The 19510-nt window shown below is 42.3% G+C and overlaps 1 protein-coding gene across 2 annotated transcripts in view; it reads right to left on the bottom strand.

The window, feature by feature from the left end:
* Positions 1–13555, bottom strand: part of LOC147034178 (Kv channel-interacting protein 4-like) — a 129048-nt gene extending 115493 nt beyond the window's left edge. The window contains exon 1 of one of the 2 annotated variants that reach the window (XM_085878129.1): positions 13397–13555. In XM_085878129.1, the coding sequence (XP_085734255.1) occupies positions 13397–13454 (58 nt within the window). In that variant the 5' untranslated portion in view covers positions 13455–13555. The remainder of the gene's footprint in view (positions 1–13396) is intronic. The other variant, XM_085878122.1, reaches the window with a different exon arrangement.
* Positions 13556–19510: the final 5955 nt, after the last annotated feature.

Raw genomic sequence — 19510 nt, 5'->3', positions numbered from 1 at the left:
CCCGCCCTCCACCACAGGCTCGCAACTTCCCCTTTTTTCTTCAAATCCTCAATCCCCCATCCCAACTCAACGTCCGCATAATAGTCACTAACTGGATTGCTAAGGTTTTTCAGTGAAGTAAATGGACAAAAATGAAATCATTCTTCGTTGCACAGAATTAACTGAATAGTTTGTTGTTATATCAATTTTTTTTAACTTCTGGTAGGTGTGCGAGCCAACGACGTAGCCAATACAACAAAAATGCCCATAACTCAAAATTGTGCGAATATCGATATTTTTAAACCTCTGCATGCACTATCCGGACCCAAGAGCTCTTAAAATCATGCAACTAGCATTTTTATAGGTTATATCCTCTCGATGCAGATAGACACAGAGAGTGATTCCGAATACATTAATTTTCATTTCCATTTTCTAATCAGCATTGTGCAGCATCTCCCGCATCACATCCGAATCCAGATTATTCTGAATCAAATGGCAACACTTGTAAAGGGGCTGTTTATTATTTATTTAAGATTTAGATTTATTTATTTAATATTTAATTATTTATTTAAGACTTTGAAGATTTAGCCAGCTTATGCCGATTTATGAAAAATTTGTCTAAAACGCTGGCACACGTTGAATACGTTATGGGTACGTTTTGTGTACGTTAGGTGCATGCTGAAAAACACTACCGTAGGTCGTATTACACTGGTTTAAAATGTTGTACTTTTTGGTTGTCCAAAAAATTTTGCATGCTTGAAATCTTACGACGTACTCGGCGTTTGGCTCACACTTTCTGCTACGCTGGCCATAAGTTGTAGGCACGTTATGCGATCGTTGACACACGTTAATTGTATGTTACTCATAAGTCAAAACACGTAGAGGTAACATTCGCGTACCCGAAACTTATTTCTAACCTATGAGTAACGTTTTGTAAGCACGCTACACGAACGTTGTTCACACTTCGCAACACGCGACTTGAAAGTTCCTCATACGTCGAAACACATCAAAGTAATGTTTAGGGTACCCTTGACTTATTTATAACCTATGAATAATGTGCTTGGGAATTATTATGCTATGCATATGCTAGACTATTGTTGGGCATAGGTTGTGGACGACTAAAACACGATAAACAATCGTTGGTATACCTTATCTATAAGTTATCGAAGCGTTCTGTGTTTATTACTAGTACATTATGCATTTGTCAAAGTCTTTTTTTAATAATTTCAATAGTAAAACAAAGAAATATTTCATCTTCGGAATGAGGAAAAAAAATTAGCCCTTTCAGAACATCGAACAATGGTGCAAAGTATTCTCCTATTCGTTGACGCAACGAGGATCCATCATCCCCCACAGCCTCCACATCACGCTCACATACTACTACTGACATAGACATACAGCTACTACCAATGCTACTACCACTACTACTACTACTACTACTATTATTACTGTCACGCACACCTCGTACTAGTAATAGTACTGCTACTATTGATACTACCGGCGTTCACATCTACTCACCATGGAGTCTGGAAGCGTTCTGTGTTCCATATCGAAGCGTTCTGTGTTCATTACTAGTACATTATGCATTTGTCAAAGTCGTTTTTAATACTTCAAAAAGTAAAACAAAGAAATATTTCATCGTGGGAACGAGGAAAAAAAATTAGCTGAAAAGAACATCGAACAATGGTGCAAAGTAGTCTCCTATTCGTGGACGATAAGAGGATCCATCATCACCCACACCTTCCCCACCATGCTCATAGACATACTACTACTACCAATGCTACTACTACAACTAGTACTACTATTACTACTGTCACGCACACCAACTACTACTAATAGTATTACTACTACTGATACTACTGGAATTGACATCTACTCACCATGGAGTCTGGAACAATGATAGGTTCCTCTTGTGAAGCCCATTTGTATATACCAATTCCCCTTAACGCTGCCAATACGCCATTATACGGTAGATGCAAGTTAGAAACACGTTCAGTAAGTTCTGTGATCATCCGGAAGACGTCAATCTAATTTGTCTACATACGACAATGTGCGTTTTAGATACATTACACATAGGTTCATAGCATGTTACTCAAAGGTTAGAAGCACGTTATACCTAGGTTCAAAGCATGCTACACATAGGTTAAACGCACGTTACTCATAGGTTCATAACACGGTAGTCATTGGTTCAAGGCAAGTTACAAGTAGGTTCAATGCACGTTACTCATAGTTTCCAAGCACGTTAAACATAGGCTAAGCTGATGCTACTCATTTGTTCAAAGCACGTTACTCATCGATTAGAAATTTGGTTTCAAGTATGTTGGCCATTACCTTGACGTGCTTCGACTTATGAGTAACCTACGAGTAACGTGTGTCCGTCGTGTGTAAACGATCGCGGAGCGTGCTAGGAACATATGACAACGCATGCGGAACGTGTTAGCCATATGCTGAGTACGTCGTAAAATTTTCAGCATGCTTGAAATTTCACGACGTATTACATGTACCACGTAATATGACAGCGTACTTCATTGTTTTCCAGCCTACTCTTAACGTATACACAACTTACCTATACCGTATTCGACGTGCGCCTAGCGTTTTAGACACATTTTTCATAGGCCGGCATACGCTGGCAAAATCGTCAAGGTGTGACTGCGATGTTAACACTTCAAATTCTCAGGCGGTTATGATTTAAATCGGCGTGCGGCAGGTTTTTAACAGGCTATGCCACGAGATCGTCGGCGATACGTGCAGCGCGCTATGCGTAAGTTAAACCATCGTTGGGCATAGGTTGTGAACGCCGACAACAGGCTAAGCATTCGTTGGTAAAAGTTATCAATAACACAACGAAACGTTCTGTGCCCGTTACTAATATGTTATGCATACGACCAACACGTTATGAATACGTCCAAAAATTTTAAAAAAAACATCAAAATTTCAGTGTACGCCAACGTTTTACATACATTTTTATACGTTGCCATTGCTGGTTAAAACGTCAAGGTGTCACAGGGCCCGAACAGGCTCACACAATGGCTGGTTATATACTAACAGCTTAAAAACACAACTATGTATGTGTATATATGTATGTATATGTAAATAAATAAATAAATGTGTATATATATATATATATATATATATATATATATATATATATATATATATATATATATATATATTGAACTTGAGAGCAAATTAGTCATTGTATTGAAGGTGGAGCTGTAAAATTCTTCCCCATTAACGACCAGTAAATGTCCAATTATGTGGGATTTTGTGGTGTAAACAATAATTATGTGACACTGCATAAATCATACCATGACAGGACACTTCCTGTTGTGACATAAGTATGACACTACATATCCACAGCACAGAAACAAATGGGCCCATCATCCACATAAAAGGGAACGACAGACCCAATAGGTGTCTTACCTCCAAAAAAAAAACAACCATTCGAACACTGGAGCACAGCACTACACACACCCGCCTCCTTCAAGCCACCTTCGCATATTTGAGTTGCATATACCTGGAGGACCATATAACTATACAGGTATGTTTTCCGATCGCTGGGAGCTCCAGCTGATATAAAATAACACTTCTCAAGAGCACAAATCATCTTCGGTGGAAAACAGCTCGTGCCTGATGTGTGCACATATGCAACGAGGCAGCTGTACATATTTCACGCATACCTCGCACGTATGGCACAAATTACTGGATGTAGTCCAGCGAGTTTGTTGGGCCATTGCGGAGAGAAATGAAGCGACTGCTGCAGAAAGTTCAGGAACAAAACCTCGACTCAGATGTACTGGATATGGTCACAGGCCAATGGGTCCCAAAGCAATATCGACATCTCCCACAAAGCGCGGTCCCATCGGAACTGAACAATTCCAGTATCAGCGGAAACAGCAACGAAGTGCAGTACAGCAAGGGACCACTTCGTATAACAGTTTATTGAAACAGTGTTTCAGGATTTGTTCAGCAGAGTGGGGAAATGCAATGCACAAAATACACGGAGGAACAGTACAGCGAGAAGCGGTGGTCAAAAAAATAAAAAATCACCGATCTTCGGCGAGGACAAATGCACTGCGATGAAATACAGCGAATGCCAAATTTTATGGCCAAACATTTACTCCCGTGGTCCCTGAAGAATATTGGTCACATGGCCAGCGACATCGCTCAACAAACTCAACGGCTTTGAGAAATCCTTTCCCTCCATCATGGCTTGTTGCACCACACCCGATGGCACCAAGCCATTTGGTCCCCACTATCTGCGATGCTCGTGAAATGCAAACAGCCTCAAATACCATTTGTTTATGCGTTTGGTACCCTTTTTCCAGCGAAAGCCAAAATGCATCAATTCGACGGTCAGGATGTGTGTTTGCTTGCTTGAGATCATGGTAATTGAATGATATGCATGATGAATACAATTTCGATCAACTTCTGAAAAGAAGCCGCAAGCTGCGGCCGCAGAACCACAAAATAAGTGTTTTTGACTGCGATTCCAACGAGCAGCCTCACCATTCCTTCATAATTCAAAAGAAATGCTCATTTATTCATTCATTTCCATTTGGAGCATCATGTTGAGAGGCCCGTGGGTCCGTCTAGCCAACGGCTCGAGGTTGTTTCAGACTGGCGAAAATACTAATGAACTCGCTGACCTCCGATTGGACGCACCGTTCATGAAGCCTCATCAGACTTCTGTGGCAGACATAATCCAGGAGGACTCCTAATGAAGCAAGATGGCCACAACCTTTTGCTTTCAACTCCTGCAGGGAAATTTGGAATCTGGCCAGGATGCTTGTCAAAAGGCCTTCGCTTGAGGAATATACAGTGACATCGATACCATTCACGTTCCGGATATGAGAGCCTTTTATGTTTGATTCTCGAAACGGTGCGGCTTTCGGTCAATTTCAAGAGAGGTAAATGCACTTGGGAATTCACACCACCTATCTGATTTTATCTTATTTACACAAAGTTTACTGGGTGATGAGGATGCAACATCGAGTCAAACAGTTTTTTTGTCTTGTTCTCTTTTACCTGTAACATATTGCACATTCTGCAGAACGAGGCCACAAGCAGTTTAGATAGACTCAGACACTTGATGAACAAAGTCTGATCGTGCTGGAAATTAGAGCAAAACAAATGCATGTATAACAGGCAATATTAGGGTCCATCCTGATCTGTTTGCAAGCGCATCCATCCCTATGGATGGAGAAAAATCTGCAATATTGGAGATTAAGGAATGCTGTTCAATGCTCTGAGCCCCTTGGAAGAACCATGAGCACATGAGAGTCCGTGCAGGGCATTGGGCCTTGCCTCAAAGCTTTCTAATAAGATCATCAGTTTGATCGTGTGTTGTGGTCATCCATCACAATGTCAGCTTTTTAATACACTTAGCAGTAGACAAGTTGTACTGCACCCGCATCATTCCTCCACCAGGTCATCCCACATGTGCTGCAAGCATGAAGTTTATTAAATGGGAAAAAATCATTTCCAAAAGCTTTCTATAGAAAGAGTTTTATCGAGATTGGAAAGAAAAATTTAAAAAAGGTCACGTGACTGCATTAAAAGGGCTATCAGATTAGATTAGATTAGATTAGATTAGATTAGATAGAGGGCCAGTGAATCAGTGATGGTAACAAAAGATTGCAGGTTTATATACAGAAGATGAGGAACCATATATAAATTCAGAACACAGTGGGGGAGTTGGAGGAATACTTGAGGAGGAGATATCTCAAAGATGGATGATAAAAGGAGAGAAAGTAGGCCAAGGGAGTGTGGGAGGAATTGGAAAAGAATGGAAGGAAGGTTTGGAGGGGTAGGATAAAGGAGAAGGGAAGGGTATGTATGAAGCATATGGAGTAGGGGGAGGGGAGAGGTTGGGTTATAGTTCTGCCAAATTTGCATTCTTTAATTAGATGGCTTTCTAATGGTATGAAATACAAACATGAGAATCTTCAGGACTGATAGGATGACCTAGAGGTATCCACACTCGCCTCTAAGCTGCTTAACCGGGAGAGGTATGCATACTCACCTCTACGCTGTCTAGCCTGGGTTCGAATCCCGACACAGCCATAAACTGTCATCACAGGTCGGGTGATTTGCCAATGTGTGTGCCGTCCCTGGAATGGACGTTAAAGCGGGCATCCATCGGCCAGCATTCATGGGTGGACTTTAAAGATCACATGGTGTCCTTTGTGAAGAGTCCTTTGGCACCATGAACGAATTGCAAATTCCTGCTCTAACCAGAAGAGGGCATTGCATCAGCAGCACAGCCATGCCCTCAGCTAATGATGTTACCCCGCAGCCTTTTGCTGCATACGAATTAAGAAGACGAAGAAGACCAGAGTATTTGGGTCAATGGGTCAATGGGTCAATGAAATTCCAGAAACCCCAATACATTTCTTTATTGGCAATGGATTCCATCACTTGTAAAGGTGGATGGGGAGTGGGACAATGGGGCATAGTGAAAAAGAGAGGGAGATTGTGATGAGCTCGGTGAAAGTGAAGGACTGTGGGAAAAGAGAGGAGGTGGGAGAATGGGGGAGGAGAGGGAGTAATATGGAGCATATGGGAACGTGATGGTAGAGGTCCCATGAATGTACGGTATTAATGTTTTTGGAACACAAAGGTGACGTTTGTGATGAAATGGACCTGAAAGTGCCTATCTCCCCTCCGGACCCAGTTTTTGAGCAGCCACGCAGAGAATCAAACCCCTGTTATTGAGGGAAATGCAACAAGGCTTTGCCCACTCCACCATCAAGCTACCCATGTTTAGGGAGAGGCTTTTTCATAATTGTTGTTTTCATAATTGTTTTTCATAATTGTGCCATGTTGTTGTCCATTGAATATGGAGATTAATCTTTACTCTGAATATTTACACATTGCAGTTACAGTGTTTGTGTCATTTACATGTTTTAATTTCATCGAGCTGAGATGGATGCAGGTAAAAAGAAAAATTCTTCCATGAAAGAAGTCCCCCCACCCCCACCACCCCCACCCCCCACCCCTCCAGAATAGCTTCTGCTTCTGTTCGTCTGTCTGTCTGTCACTTGTGAAATCCAAGATTCACAAGTATATTGGTCAGTTTGGTCTGTTAGTGTCAATCGCCTACAGGTCACGTTTATACTCCGATCTTCACGAAACCTCACCACCTGGTCGAGGTAGTGACAAGCTGGAAGCCTATTGTTTTTGAGGTCAAAAGCTCAAAAACGTCAAAGGTCAAGGTCACATAAATCATAAATTTTCAGCCGATTCACTTGATATCTTTGTATATACTGTATATAAAACCGAAAAACACGGGTAGATGGTGAACCCTCGTTGCAGTGAAGTCTTGGCCGAACCATGTGAGTATGTTTATTCATTACGTATTGTTTGAACATGAGTTGGACCTTGACTAAGTCTACTAATTATGGACTTTTGGAACGTACCATTTCGAGATGTAGACCTTTACAGCCCTTGCACCTTTTTACCCCGAAGACCATTTAGACCATTTATACCATTTGGACCTTTTAAGACCCTTTATACCCTTTAAACCTTTACACCCTAAAACCTTTTAAAACCCCTTAGACTCCAAAGACCCCAAAGACATTTAAGACCCCCTTAGGCCCTTAATACTCTTTAGATGCCAAAGACCCTTTAAGACCATGAAGACCCTTTATAACCCAAAGACCCTCAGGACTCTGAGGCTCTGTAGACCCTATAGACCCCATGAGAACAATTTGTCTCTTAAGGCACCATAGTCCCAGTTTGACTTTATGTCTGAAGCCTTTCTGAAAGAACACTTGAGTGTCACCAGTCATAATAAAAAGGCCCCCCGATTGGTAAGGCCGAAGTCACATTTTCTCGACGGTGAGGATACGGCGGCCGTACTCCCTCTGAATTGACAGAAACGTGCGGCGGCCGCAGAGTTTCTGAGGTGGCCTCAGGATGGCCCTACGCAGTATGGCTATATTTTACAGGCCGTAGGGTCACCGTGGAATTATAGCACGGAGTTATAACTTTTTTCATTTCTACGTTCGCCATAGCAATTCGACAAGCCGAAAAAAAAAACTGGTAAAAAAAAATGATAATAAAAATTAACCCACTCGTTACCGTTCGTCTGGCCGCACGTTCGCCTTAGGGCCCCCCTGCGATCCCCCTGTGGTCGCCTTGCGGGCACGTTGCGTCTGCCTTGAAAATTCTATGTCCACCGCAGGAACGCCCTCAGGTCACCATGCGACATGAAATCAAAGACCGTACGGCACCCCCACGTTTTCGGTCTCCACAATTTCTAAATACCCCGTGCGGCTCCCCGAAAAAGAAAAACATATGTGACTGCTACATTTTGTGACCGTGGAAATACTGCGGCCACCCTATTGTTGCTGGTGGCCATAGATTTTGTGGACCCTACAGCCGCCGAGCCAAATGTGACATAGGCCTTAGTGGCAATGAGAAAAAAATCCCATGCGGCAAAAAGGGATATTTTTGCTAAACCTGAGGAATCATTCAACATATCAGATTGAAACTTACACGGTTTATTTGTGCACATGTGTAGTTTATGTGCATAAAATCTGGTCAAAATTTGTCAAAGGTTCAGGTCAATGCCATCCAAAACATGAAACATTAGGCAGAAATTAGAAAATGTGTTTACTAAATTTGTTATGCACAACATTCCATCATGTAAAACACCTGACAGCACAAATTTTCCAGATTACCAAATTGCTGTTTACATGGTAACTGTTGTTTATTTGGATTTGACAAGTATTGTGATATGCATGACATCTTTCTTGTTTCTTTGTCTGTCTGTCTGTCTGTGAGCAGAATACCTGAAAAAATTATGGGCAGATTCAGACGAAATTTGGTGGACAGATTTGTTGTGTGACAAGGACGAAATGATTCGATTTTGGTGAAGGTCCGGATGTGGATGCAGATCCGAAAATTTTTTTAGGTGATTCTTCACCATTGAGAGATGGAGTCAAAAAAAAAAAAAAAAAAAAAAAAATATATATATATATATATATATATATATATATATATATATATATATATATATATATATATATATATATATATATATCATGATATTTCAAAAAGTTGTGGAAGAATTATGACAAAAGTTGGTGCATGAGTTGGTCAGGTGAGAAGAACAAGCTGATTAGATTTTCGTTCGTTCTGGATGCAGATCCGACCGATCAATGGGATACAAAATGTAAACTGTTCAGGCTGGCGGAGATACGTGCTCTACCGAGTGCCATTCTAGTTATCCAGCTTAAACTGAACCCCTTAAAGAAGAAACGTATGAGGATTGCAATGCATCATGACATCATAAATAACCAAAACTGTCATAGGTGATCAAGTTTTCAATGCCCAAAATGCATTTATACATGGATATTAGAAGGAACTTTTGGCCTATCATTGCTGTGCTGCACCAACATCAGAAACAATGACCCATCCACACACAAGCTACCTTCAGGTCCTGCCAATATCCTTGTTCCCCTCTATCTCCAATACATCGAGGTACCTATCTAATTCAAATACGTTTATGGTAATCCAGCAGAGATTCAAACAAAACTTTTACACTTCATCTTGCCAAAGGCACTGTTGACATCACGTCTTCTAATGTTTACGTCAAAGGTTAAAGCACATGATTGATATGAAGCCAGTTTTGTTTTTCCTTTGGAGTTTGGGGAAAGGCTAATATAGCAGATATTCAGGAGGATGTTTATTGCCTTATATTTATTTGTTTTATTTTTGGTCCCCAATTATTCATGGAATGGGTCGGAATTTACTGCACAGTACATGTATATTTACCCCACGCACGCGAAGCAAAAAGTGGAGTTAAGCAATTGGTTCACTCTGTAAGTCTGTCTGTCTGTCTCAAACGTCAGTTTATGAATGAGGAATAACTTAATTTCAATTGAATGTTTTATTTTGAACACGAATCGGACCATGAATTGGAAAATGAAGCTGTAGTTTAACATTCTTTGGCTCTGCATTCGTCCTAATCATGCATGCGCAGAGAGGAGTGAGTTCATTTTTTTTAGTCTACCTGTTTGACAAGTCAAACAGAATTGAAAATCATTCCAAACAGGAAACGTACTGTTTTTAGTGACGTCGTAAAGGACGCAAACAACAGGCACGAAGAACTAATGTAATGTGTTAAATAAGGCGGTGTAATAGACGCTGCATCAACGGTGGTAAACTTCCAAAAATTTTTTTCTACAACCTAAAAAAATCCTTATTTATTTCAATTTAATTATACACTTGAACACCATAAAACACAAATCGCTTTATTGGCACTTTGAAAAACCTTCCATTTCGCAGTACTTGCTTCAAAATACCATGGCATTTCACATCATCTCGATCAATCAAATTTGCTGCTTGCAGACTCAGCCCATGTCCGTTTTTTTGTCAAGACTGCGTGGGGTAAGATATTTTCTGACATCATGAACAATTCATTTGATAAGAATTCCCCGAGGAATAAAAGCAGGAGCGCAACGCTGGATTTGGTTTTGTTCGAAGGGATAAGGGTCATCAGGCCAATAACTAGTGGAGTAGGATGGCAGGAAAGCTTCGATGAATGTGCACTCGCCTTTGAGCAGTCTCATCTGGGTTTGAATCTCGACACAGCTTTAAAGGGTCAACATGGTGTATTGCATGCAGTGTGATGTGTCATTATGTGTGTGACGCCCTTGGAAAGACGTAAAGCTGGAAGACCCGTCTCGCAGCACTACTAGTTGATGGACCTTTAGGATTCCTTAACGTCTCACAAAAAGTTGGTGAGTTATCAATGGCACACTGAACAAATTACAAATTCCTCCCCAAAGACACAGGTAGCAAGTGGTCTGGTCTTTTGTGAAATATCTTGACACCAGGTTACTGCTTGCTATCTCTGTGTGGTTCACTCTGTTAGTGTGGTTGCTGTGTGGTTCAGCAGCTCCTACATGAAATAAATTCACATTCCCAGATTATTCGTGTATCATATGTGAGAAGGTGTAATACAGAGCCTTGGGAAACTTCCTACCGCCGAGTACAACAGAATACAAATTTGTATTTGAACGAGAACACATGGAGAAATGGCTTTTTGGAATATCATGTAGTATGAGGGTCACTACAAAAGTAATGTCCCACAATTTTTTTTACAACACCATATATATTCTACAGCATTGTTATTTGTCACAGTGTATAGGTACATCCTTCCTGCCTCAAAATTTGATCATTACATAGTCTTCCCACATGTGGGGTTGCTGTAGCGGTCGTCAAACATGGCTGCCCTCATGGACGTCCGTCAGAAGCAACGTGCTGTTATTAAATTATTGATGTATGAGGAGACTATTGGAAACACCCGTAAACAACTACAGAAGGCGTTTGGGGATGATGCTGTCGACCACGGCACAGTCGGTCGATGGACCAAGCGGATAACATCCGCAGGAGTTGAACATGCCTATATGTGTAGTGGCAGGCCACGATCAGCGCGGACGGATGTCAATGTTGAAAAGGTGAACAGCATCAGTATGGCAGACAGACGCGTAATTGTTGGAGAACTGTCACTCCAACTGGACATTGGTGAAGCAAGTGTGGGCAGAATAATAAAACAATTGGGCTATGCAAAGGTCTGCGCTAATGTTGTTCACCTTTTCAACATTGACATCCGTCCACGCTGATCGTGGCCTGCCACTGGGTGAGCAGTCGTGCATATCGCCACGTTTAACTCCTGCAGACGTTATCCACTTGGCCCATCGACCGACTGTGCTGCGGTATACAGCATCGTCCCCATACGCCTTCTGTAGTTATTGGTATGTATCCAATAGTATCCTTTTCACACACCAATAACATAATCACAGCACGTTGCCTCTGACGGACATCCATGGGAGCAGCCATGTTTGACGACTGCTACAACAACGCCACCTGTGGGAAGACAATGTAATTATCATATTATGAGGCAGGAAGGATGTACTTATACACTGTACAAGTAACAATGCTGTCGAATAAATATAGTGTTGTTAAAAAAACAACAACTTGTGGGACATTAATTTTTGAGTGACGCTCATACATTTGGATATTGAATGCAAAAACTTGCATAGTGAAGTGAAAATATAGGTCACAATGCAAGGGTAAAGAGTAAATAGCAGGCAGCCTTCAAAATGGAGATCAAGATTGTATCAAACATTCCAACAGCACACAATCATTACATTTCAAGGTAATGATCACAACAACGACTGGAATAAAAAATGAAAACAGAGGATACTTATAGCAAATTCCAACAGGGTGAGGGTTTTAAACACCAAAAAAGGGGGATGCGAGGAAAGTGCAATGAAATGGGCACTGGAACATGACCTACTATATGAAAAGGTCGTTTTCTTAATATGATGTGAAAATGAGGCGCCACCCAACATCTACTAGAAAAGGGAGGCGCCACCCAAAATGTCCATGAAAGGAATGTTTAGACTCAGAGAATACAGATTACTGAGGATCTTACATTGATGGTTGATCCTGACCTATTGGTGGCCAGTTTACTTCCTCGATATCGACAAAAGTGCCTTCGTTTGGATTCACACCCCTCCTCAGTCCACCACCAACAGTATATTCAGTCATACTCGGAAGGGAGAGAGGTATTCCAGTGTCCGTGTGGAGAATGGAGAATTTCAGGTGATATGGTGGGAATTATTTTGCCGGGGCTTCCAAACCATGCCAGGAGAGCCAGCAGAGGAGATGGTTGGTTTGAAAGCTACGGCGGCTGAGAACCACAGTCATGGTACTTATTCTTCCATACCCCGTGAGGCAAGTCATTAATTTCACATGGAAAGCACTCCCTGTGCTCTTCCCTTCACCGATCATCCTTTAAACACATGAAACAAAATCCCTACAGTTTTTAATAATGCTTTGCGCCAATGCTCAATCCAAGGATTCAGCGTAAACCTCAAGAGAATTAGAATTTACTGTGACATGGCCAACCTGCTCGGAGCCATCACTATGGAACAAAAGTTTGAAGCAACGTTCGGTGTTTCATTAAGCACTTGCTTGTACGCTCGTCTACTGATCATGTGCACCCTCCAGATGATGTGCTCCCTCTGGAGGATGGTGCACCCTCCAGATTATGTGCTCCCTCTGGATGATGTGCACCATCCGGAGGATGTGCACAATCAAGATTCCCCATTATACTGGAACCAAGCGGAGTAGAGTAAGGGATGTTCCACAGAACATGAGAGACATTTGATATAAGATATCTTTGTGAGTGGGGGTAAGGAAACATGAGGACATGTGGAGGAGGAGGTATATGTGTTTCACCAACACAACAAGCATGCACGGAAGGGGTAGTAACCTGCAAGAGCAAAACATACATAAATGGTCGGTACCATGCCATGTCCTCCTATGAGACCATCACAGGGAGGTGCAGGGCGCGGCAGGGGACCGGGAATGGGCCGGTACGGTCGCGGCTCAGTACCTTTTAGGCGAGGTTTCCTGCGCGTTTCCAGTGTCAAGATCCCAAGCACTCCTCCCATAGCTCCGCAACTGACAGTCACCACAAAGAGCTGTAGCTACCTCGGAGCACGAACCGGACCAGCCCTGGTCCCCCCACCTTCACCAGCTTGTTTTCCCGCCCCCACTCCGTGTCCCAATATCCGAAGAGAAGCTCCGCTCGTTGGGTTTAACCCCTTTTAGCTATGTATCCGCACATGGCGCCATCCCATATCCCATTACAAGTGCATGTGTTGTCCGTACCTCTTGTGAATTGACAACTACAGGACATTGTGAATGCGCACAATACCGTAGTATGTTGTTTGCGAAGTGACAGTAGAGTTTTTCTCACTTTGCATGAGTACAGTGTATGTACAGAGTTAATCATGAAACTTGGACTTAACTAAGAATGTTGTACCAGCACAACTGAGAAGGGCTCATGGAAATGCACCTGTAGTACACCGTAGTGAAGGTGCACGTCATGGGGGTGTAGTACAGGTTTCCCTGACTATCATGGGTGTGGCCAAGTTTACACTCAAAAGCAACGCCCCTGAGATTTCCCCATTCCTGTCGGAGGGTTTGAAACTAGTACTGTACTGTGTAACAGAGGGTTATACTTACATTATTTACTCAACCACAATCCCCAACACCCCACCCCTTCAACACACAATGTAATTTCCCATTTTACTCCCATATCTTTCCACTTTGTCTTAGGACTTCCCAGAAGCATTTAGGAAAGGGTTGAGGGAGAAGCTAGGGTTAACTAAATGCATATCATATCAGTGCCATATCTACCAGTTTGTGGACCACAGAAAAGGACTCCTGTCCCAGTTGTGCCACTTGCATATTCACAGCCTTGATGCAAGAACCCGCTGTTTAAACTCTCCGAGCCCAGGGTACAGGAAAATAATTTATTAATGGGGAATTTTTGGTGTCAATGATCTGGGTAAGGATTGAATTTGAATACAAAGAAGTTGAATGGTATAGATCACTTCTTTAGTAGTTAAATGCCCAACATAAAATGAGGAAATGCTGGCCAGGAATGTTTGTTTAATGGATCATGAAACAAACACTGTCAACCTGGGTGTGAATTGTGCTACTCACAGTGTACTCATGAAATACTGGCAGCGTCCATACATGACACATGGCTGTTGAGAACCGGAGAAAAATACATTACGATGCGACTGCACCAAGCTCAAAGTAAGTCAGCTAGGCCGAGATGTGAAAATATGTGTACACACACACATACACACACACACACACACACACACACACACACACACACACACACACACACACACACACACACACACACACACACACACACACACACACACACACACACACACACACACACACACACACACACACACACAATACTTTTCACCAAGTGCTTGTGCTGCCGAAGCATGAGTTTCTTGGCAAGGGTGTTTTACGATTACCTTCCGAGCAGTTAGTCATATCAGGACAGCAATTTGGAATTTGTTCATGGTGCCAGCGATAGCTCGCCTCCAATTCACGAAGCACACCACAGGATCTTTAACGTCCACTAACTAGATCTCGCAGACAGGACACCCGATTTAATGTCCATCAGAGACAACACACATCTCGTCCTGCCTGTGAAACATGTTTACAGTTTATAGCTGGGCAGAGATTCAAACCCAGACTAGATGGCTCAGAGATGAAGGTGCACACCACCAGAATATCCCGACACAGAAAAAAAAGTATATAATATATATATATATATATATATATATATATATATATATATATATATATGTTAAAATATGTACATATAAATATAAGTATACATATATATATATATATATATATATATATAAATATATATGTATAAATATATATATATATATATATATATAAATATATATGTATAAATATATTTTCTGTGTTCGGATACTCTGGGGGTGTGCACCTTCATCTCTGAGCGATCTAAATATAGATAAAAATGCAAATATATATACTGTACATTTATATGAATATATATATATATATATATATATATATATATATATATATACATATATAATTACATAAATATATTTCAATAAAAAAAAAAAAAAAAAAAAAAAAAATATATATGTATATATATATATATATATATATATATATATATATATATATATATATATATATATATATATATATATATATATATATATATATATATATATATATATATATATATATATATATATATATATGACTGAGACTGGGTCTGCCCTTGCTTATTGCCCAAATCAGCAGAGTCGATGTAATTTACTTTAGGGTGGAAGCGCCTTCTTCTTCTTCTTTAAATGTGGTAATCTCAACTGCCTTAATCATTAATATATAAAGCTCTTTCTAACCACTGACTGACTGACATTGAAGATCGGTGCCTTCCGGGTGATGGAGAAAGCTGAAATTTTGAGTGATGATGGACATCAAAGCAAGTACGAGGTGTGTTCAAAAAGTATCCAACCTTTATTTTTCGTGCGTAAACAAATGAATCTGGGGAGGTGTGGTTTGGTGCACGTATGTAGGCGATCCTAATCCGTATGCGTTAATATTTTCCCGCCTGCAGAAGCTGTCAGTCGCCGACAGACCGCCGATGAGTGAGGAAGTGTAAGTGAGCACCGTCGGATTTTCGTTTTTGACAAAATGACGGATCACTGTGGTCTCATCGCCAGTGATCGCTGTGTTGAAGAAGTTGGGATCGCTGTTCACAGTCTCCAGCATGTCCTGTGTGATCTCCAAACGGAGTTGCTTCTGCTCGACCGTTAGTCCAGCATGTCCTGTGTGATCTCCAAACGGAGTTGTTTCTGCTCGACCGTTAGCAGCTTTGGCACGAACTTCGCTGAGATTCTCCTTAAGCCCAAATCCTCAGTCACAATGGAATGAACGGATCCGATGCTGACGCCCGCCTCGTCTGCAAGTTCTCCGATCGTGATCCGACGATCCTGCATCAGCAGGGTCCTCACTTGGTCAATGACGATCTCATTTCGGGATGTCGAGGGCCTACCAGAACGTGCTTCACTTTCCACTGATGTGCGACCATCTTTAAACCGGTTGTACCACTCTTTTATCTGTGTGGTGCCCATTGCTTCGTTCCCGAAGGCCTGTTGAATCTTGCGGATCGTTTCCACTTGGGAATCGCCAAGCTTTACACAACATTTGATGCAGTAGCGTTGTTCAAGTTTTTCCATCATTTTGTCAAAAACGAAAATCCGACGGCACTCACTTACACTTCCTCACTCATCGGAGGTCTGTCGGCGACTGACAGCTTCTGCAGGCGGGAAAATATTCACGCATACGAATTAGGGTCGCCTACATACGCGCACCAAACCACGCCTCCCTGGCTTCATTTGTTTACGCACGAAAAATTAAGGTTGGATACTTTTTGAACACACCTCGTACACTGGAAAAAAAAAATCAGACTCATCGGAAAACATCCATATTCATGACAATATAAATAAAGGAAAAAATCTTGAAAAAAATGCAGGTGAGGGACCCGAGACAATGGGGAAGCACGGTAATATTGCATGCCGATGGACATGAAAGCCATAACACCAGATATAATCACAGAACCGTCGGAAAACATCTGTCAATGAAAACTTAAATAAATGAAAAATCAAATGCAGGTGATTGACCCGAGACATTGGGGAAACATGATTTGTTTGCTTCCACAATGTGTATGCACACCCTGCTAGTATATAATATAATACATATGTATATGTATGTATATATATATATATATATATATATATATATATATATATATATATATATATATATATATATATATATATATATATTGTTGCGGATTCGCGCCCGCCGGCGTGCGAACGGCCACGTAACTCGAATCGCGGCACGTCGCCCACCGGACGGGCAATCCAGTCGTGACCCTCTCGGACTAACGCCGGGAACCAGTCACGGGTGGACCTTTTGGTCTCACCACGATCGTGCCAATCGGCCCCCGCGTGGGATAGGGTTGCTCGCCAAATTCGACCTACCTAAGTACCCACACGGAGGGTAGACCGGGCGATCGCACCTCACCGCAGGTCGACTTCGGACACGGGCCACTTAAGCGACCCGTTCCGTACTATCGGGATAACCGAGCGGTGTTATTCGTCGGCCTCGACGGTTCGATTAATTATCGGGCGTCTTAGCCCACGACCAACCCTTTACGTGAAGCAAGATGGGGATTCAATGAAAGAAATGACGAAGCGAAGCGGGAAAACAGTTCAACAATAAGCACATTTATTTCGCGATGAACGGAAAGCACACATGTACAATTCCACCAAAAGCACATGTAAAAGAAGAAGACAATGCAATATTACACAAAAAGCAAATGCAACAATGCAGATCTAACCGACTACCGGGCACACGGCAACACTTATACAATTTTACTTCACAGACGGTGCCGATAACACATATTCCCAAAGCAAAAGAAAAGAGAACCACCCTCCAGGATGAGGCGGGCCTGGGGCCGAGACCGGGTCGGGCCTACCGTCTGATGATGAAACGCAGAGCGGCGGTGGCGCCTCAACTCCGCGGGCCTCGCGGACAGTGTCTGGTAGGGGGTGGGAAAAGGGGCCCCCTTTGTCGCACTATCTCAGCGCGGGGGGAAACAGGAGGGGGTTGCTGATGCTCGGGGGAAGGAGGATATCACCCTGTCTCGGGTCCCGCGGCGAGCGTCTCCTCCTCCACCTCGGTCGCGTTGTTGGCCTCTCCCTGTGCAGCTCCCGGCACTGACGCGAGCACCCCCTCGTCCGCCTTCGCCGCCGCCACCTCTCCACAGCTCCGTCCTCTTCACTCTGACTAGTACCACTTCTTTCCAGCTCCACCGACGACTCTCTTGAACTCCGCACAACTCCCAACTCTTCTGACGAACGCAGCCGTTTATATAAGCCCCGTGGCTTCGCTCTTTCACCCTTGACCCTCTGCCTCCGACCCTTCACCTCTCTAACTGGCTCCCCATTAGACCGAGGAAAAGTGGGCGTGAATGCTTTTTGATCCATGAATTTGCATATCGCGACCACCCTCCAACGCCCTGGAGGCGGGGCCAAATCGCCCCTCGCTCACCGATTGGACGGAACAAAAGTGGGCGTGAGTCGTTTTTGATCCGTTTTCTGTGGAAAGTCCGTGATGTTTTTGAACACGCTGCTCGGTGCGCGCCCTGCACGAGTCCAGCATCGGCGCCCACGAGTGGCGCGAGATGGTGTGGATGCGATGGTGGCGAGTTGTGACGGTAAAGGTCGTGGCGGTTGTGGTGAAGCGACGTTGTGGTTGGTGGTTGTTGTTGTGAAGCGGTGTTGTGGTTGGTTGTTGTTGTTGTGAAGCGGCATTGTGGTTGGTGGTTGTTGTGTGATGGCTGTTGAGACGTGGTTGGTGGTGGTAATAATGGCGGCTGGTCCAAAATAAAGATAGTAAAAGAAAAACGGCTATCCTGAAGAGTCGCAGCCCGCATGAATGACATTTATTCCCTCTAAACAACGGGTTTGGGCCTAACTACACATATACTTACCGAGATATCTCACCTAAGGGACCTGAATGGTGGTTTGCGAATTTGGTCAACCACAACAATATATATATATATATATATATATATATATATATATATATATATATATATATATATATATATATATATATATATATATATATATATACACACACACACACACACACACACACACACACACACACACACACACACTGTATATAGCCATGGTTTTTACGAATTATAATAGCGAACGTAGTGAGCTTCCTACTCAACGCGTGCACATGAGAGAATAGGAAACAACAACAACAACAACAACAACACAATACCCTGGCAATTTGGAATCCGTGTCGTCGGCTATGACACTTTTGCTTCCGGTTTTTGTCATGGGGAATGATGCATGCCGGGAGATCATGACCGGAAGTGTTTATTTATTTATTTATTCAATTATTTTTTCGCAAAGTTAATTTTATACTTTTGAAAGTGATTTTTTTCATGACAGGAAGTGTTTATTTAGTATTTAACATTACCGGGAGTGACTTTGAAACTTTTTCCGGAACTTTTAATTTCTTTCATTCATGACCGGAAGTGTTTATTTAT

The sequence above is a fragment of the Eptatretus burgeri genome, chromosome 1, assembly GCF_056783735.1.
Source record: "Eptatretus burgeri isolate ZD-2024b chromosome 1, Ebu_testis_v1, whole genome shotgun sequence".
NCBI classification, from domain to species: domain Eukaryota; kingdom Metazoa; phylum Chordata; class Myxini; order Myxiniformes; family Myxinidae; genus Eptatretus; species Eptatretus burgeri.
This window is presented reverse-complemented; position numbering and strand designations above follow the sequence as displayed.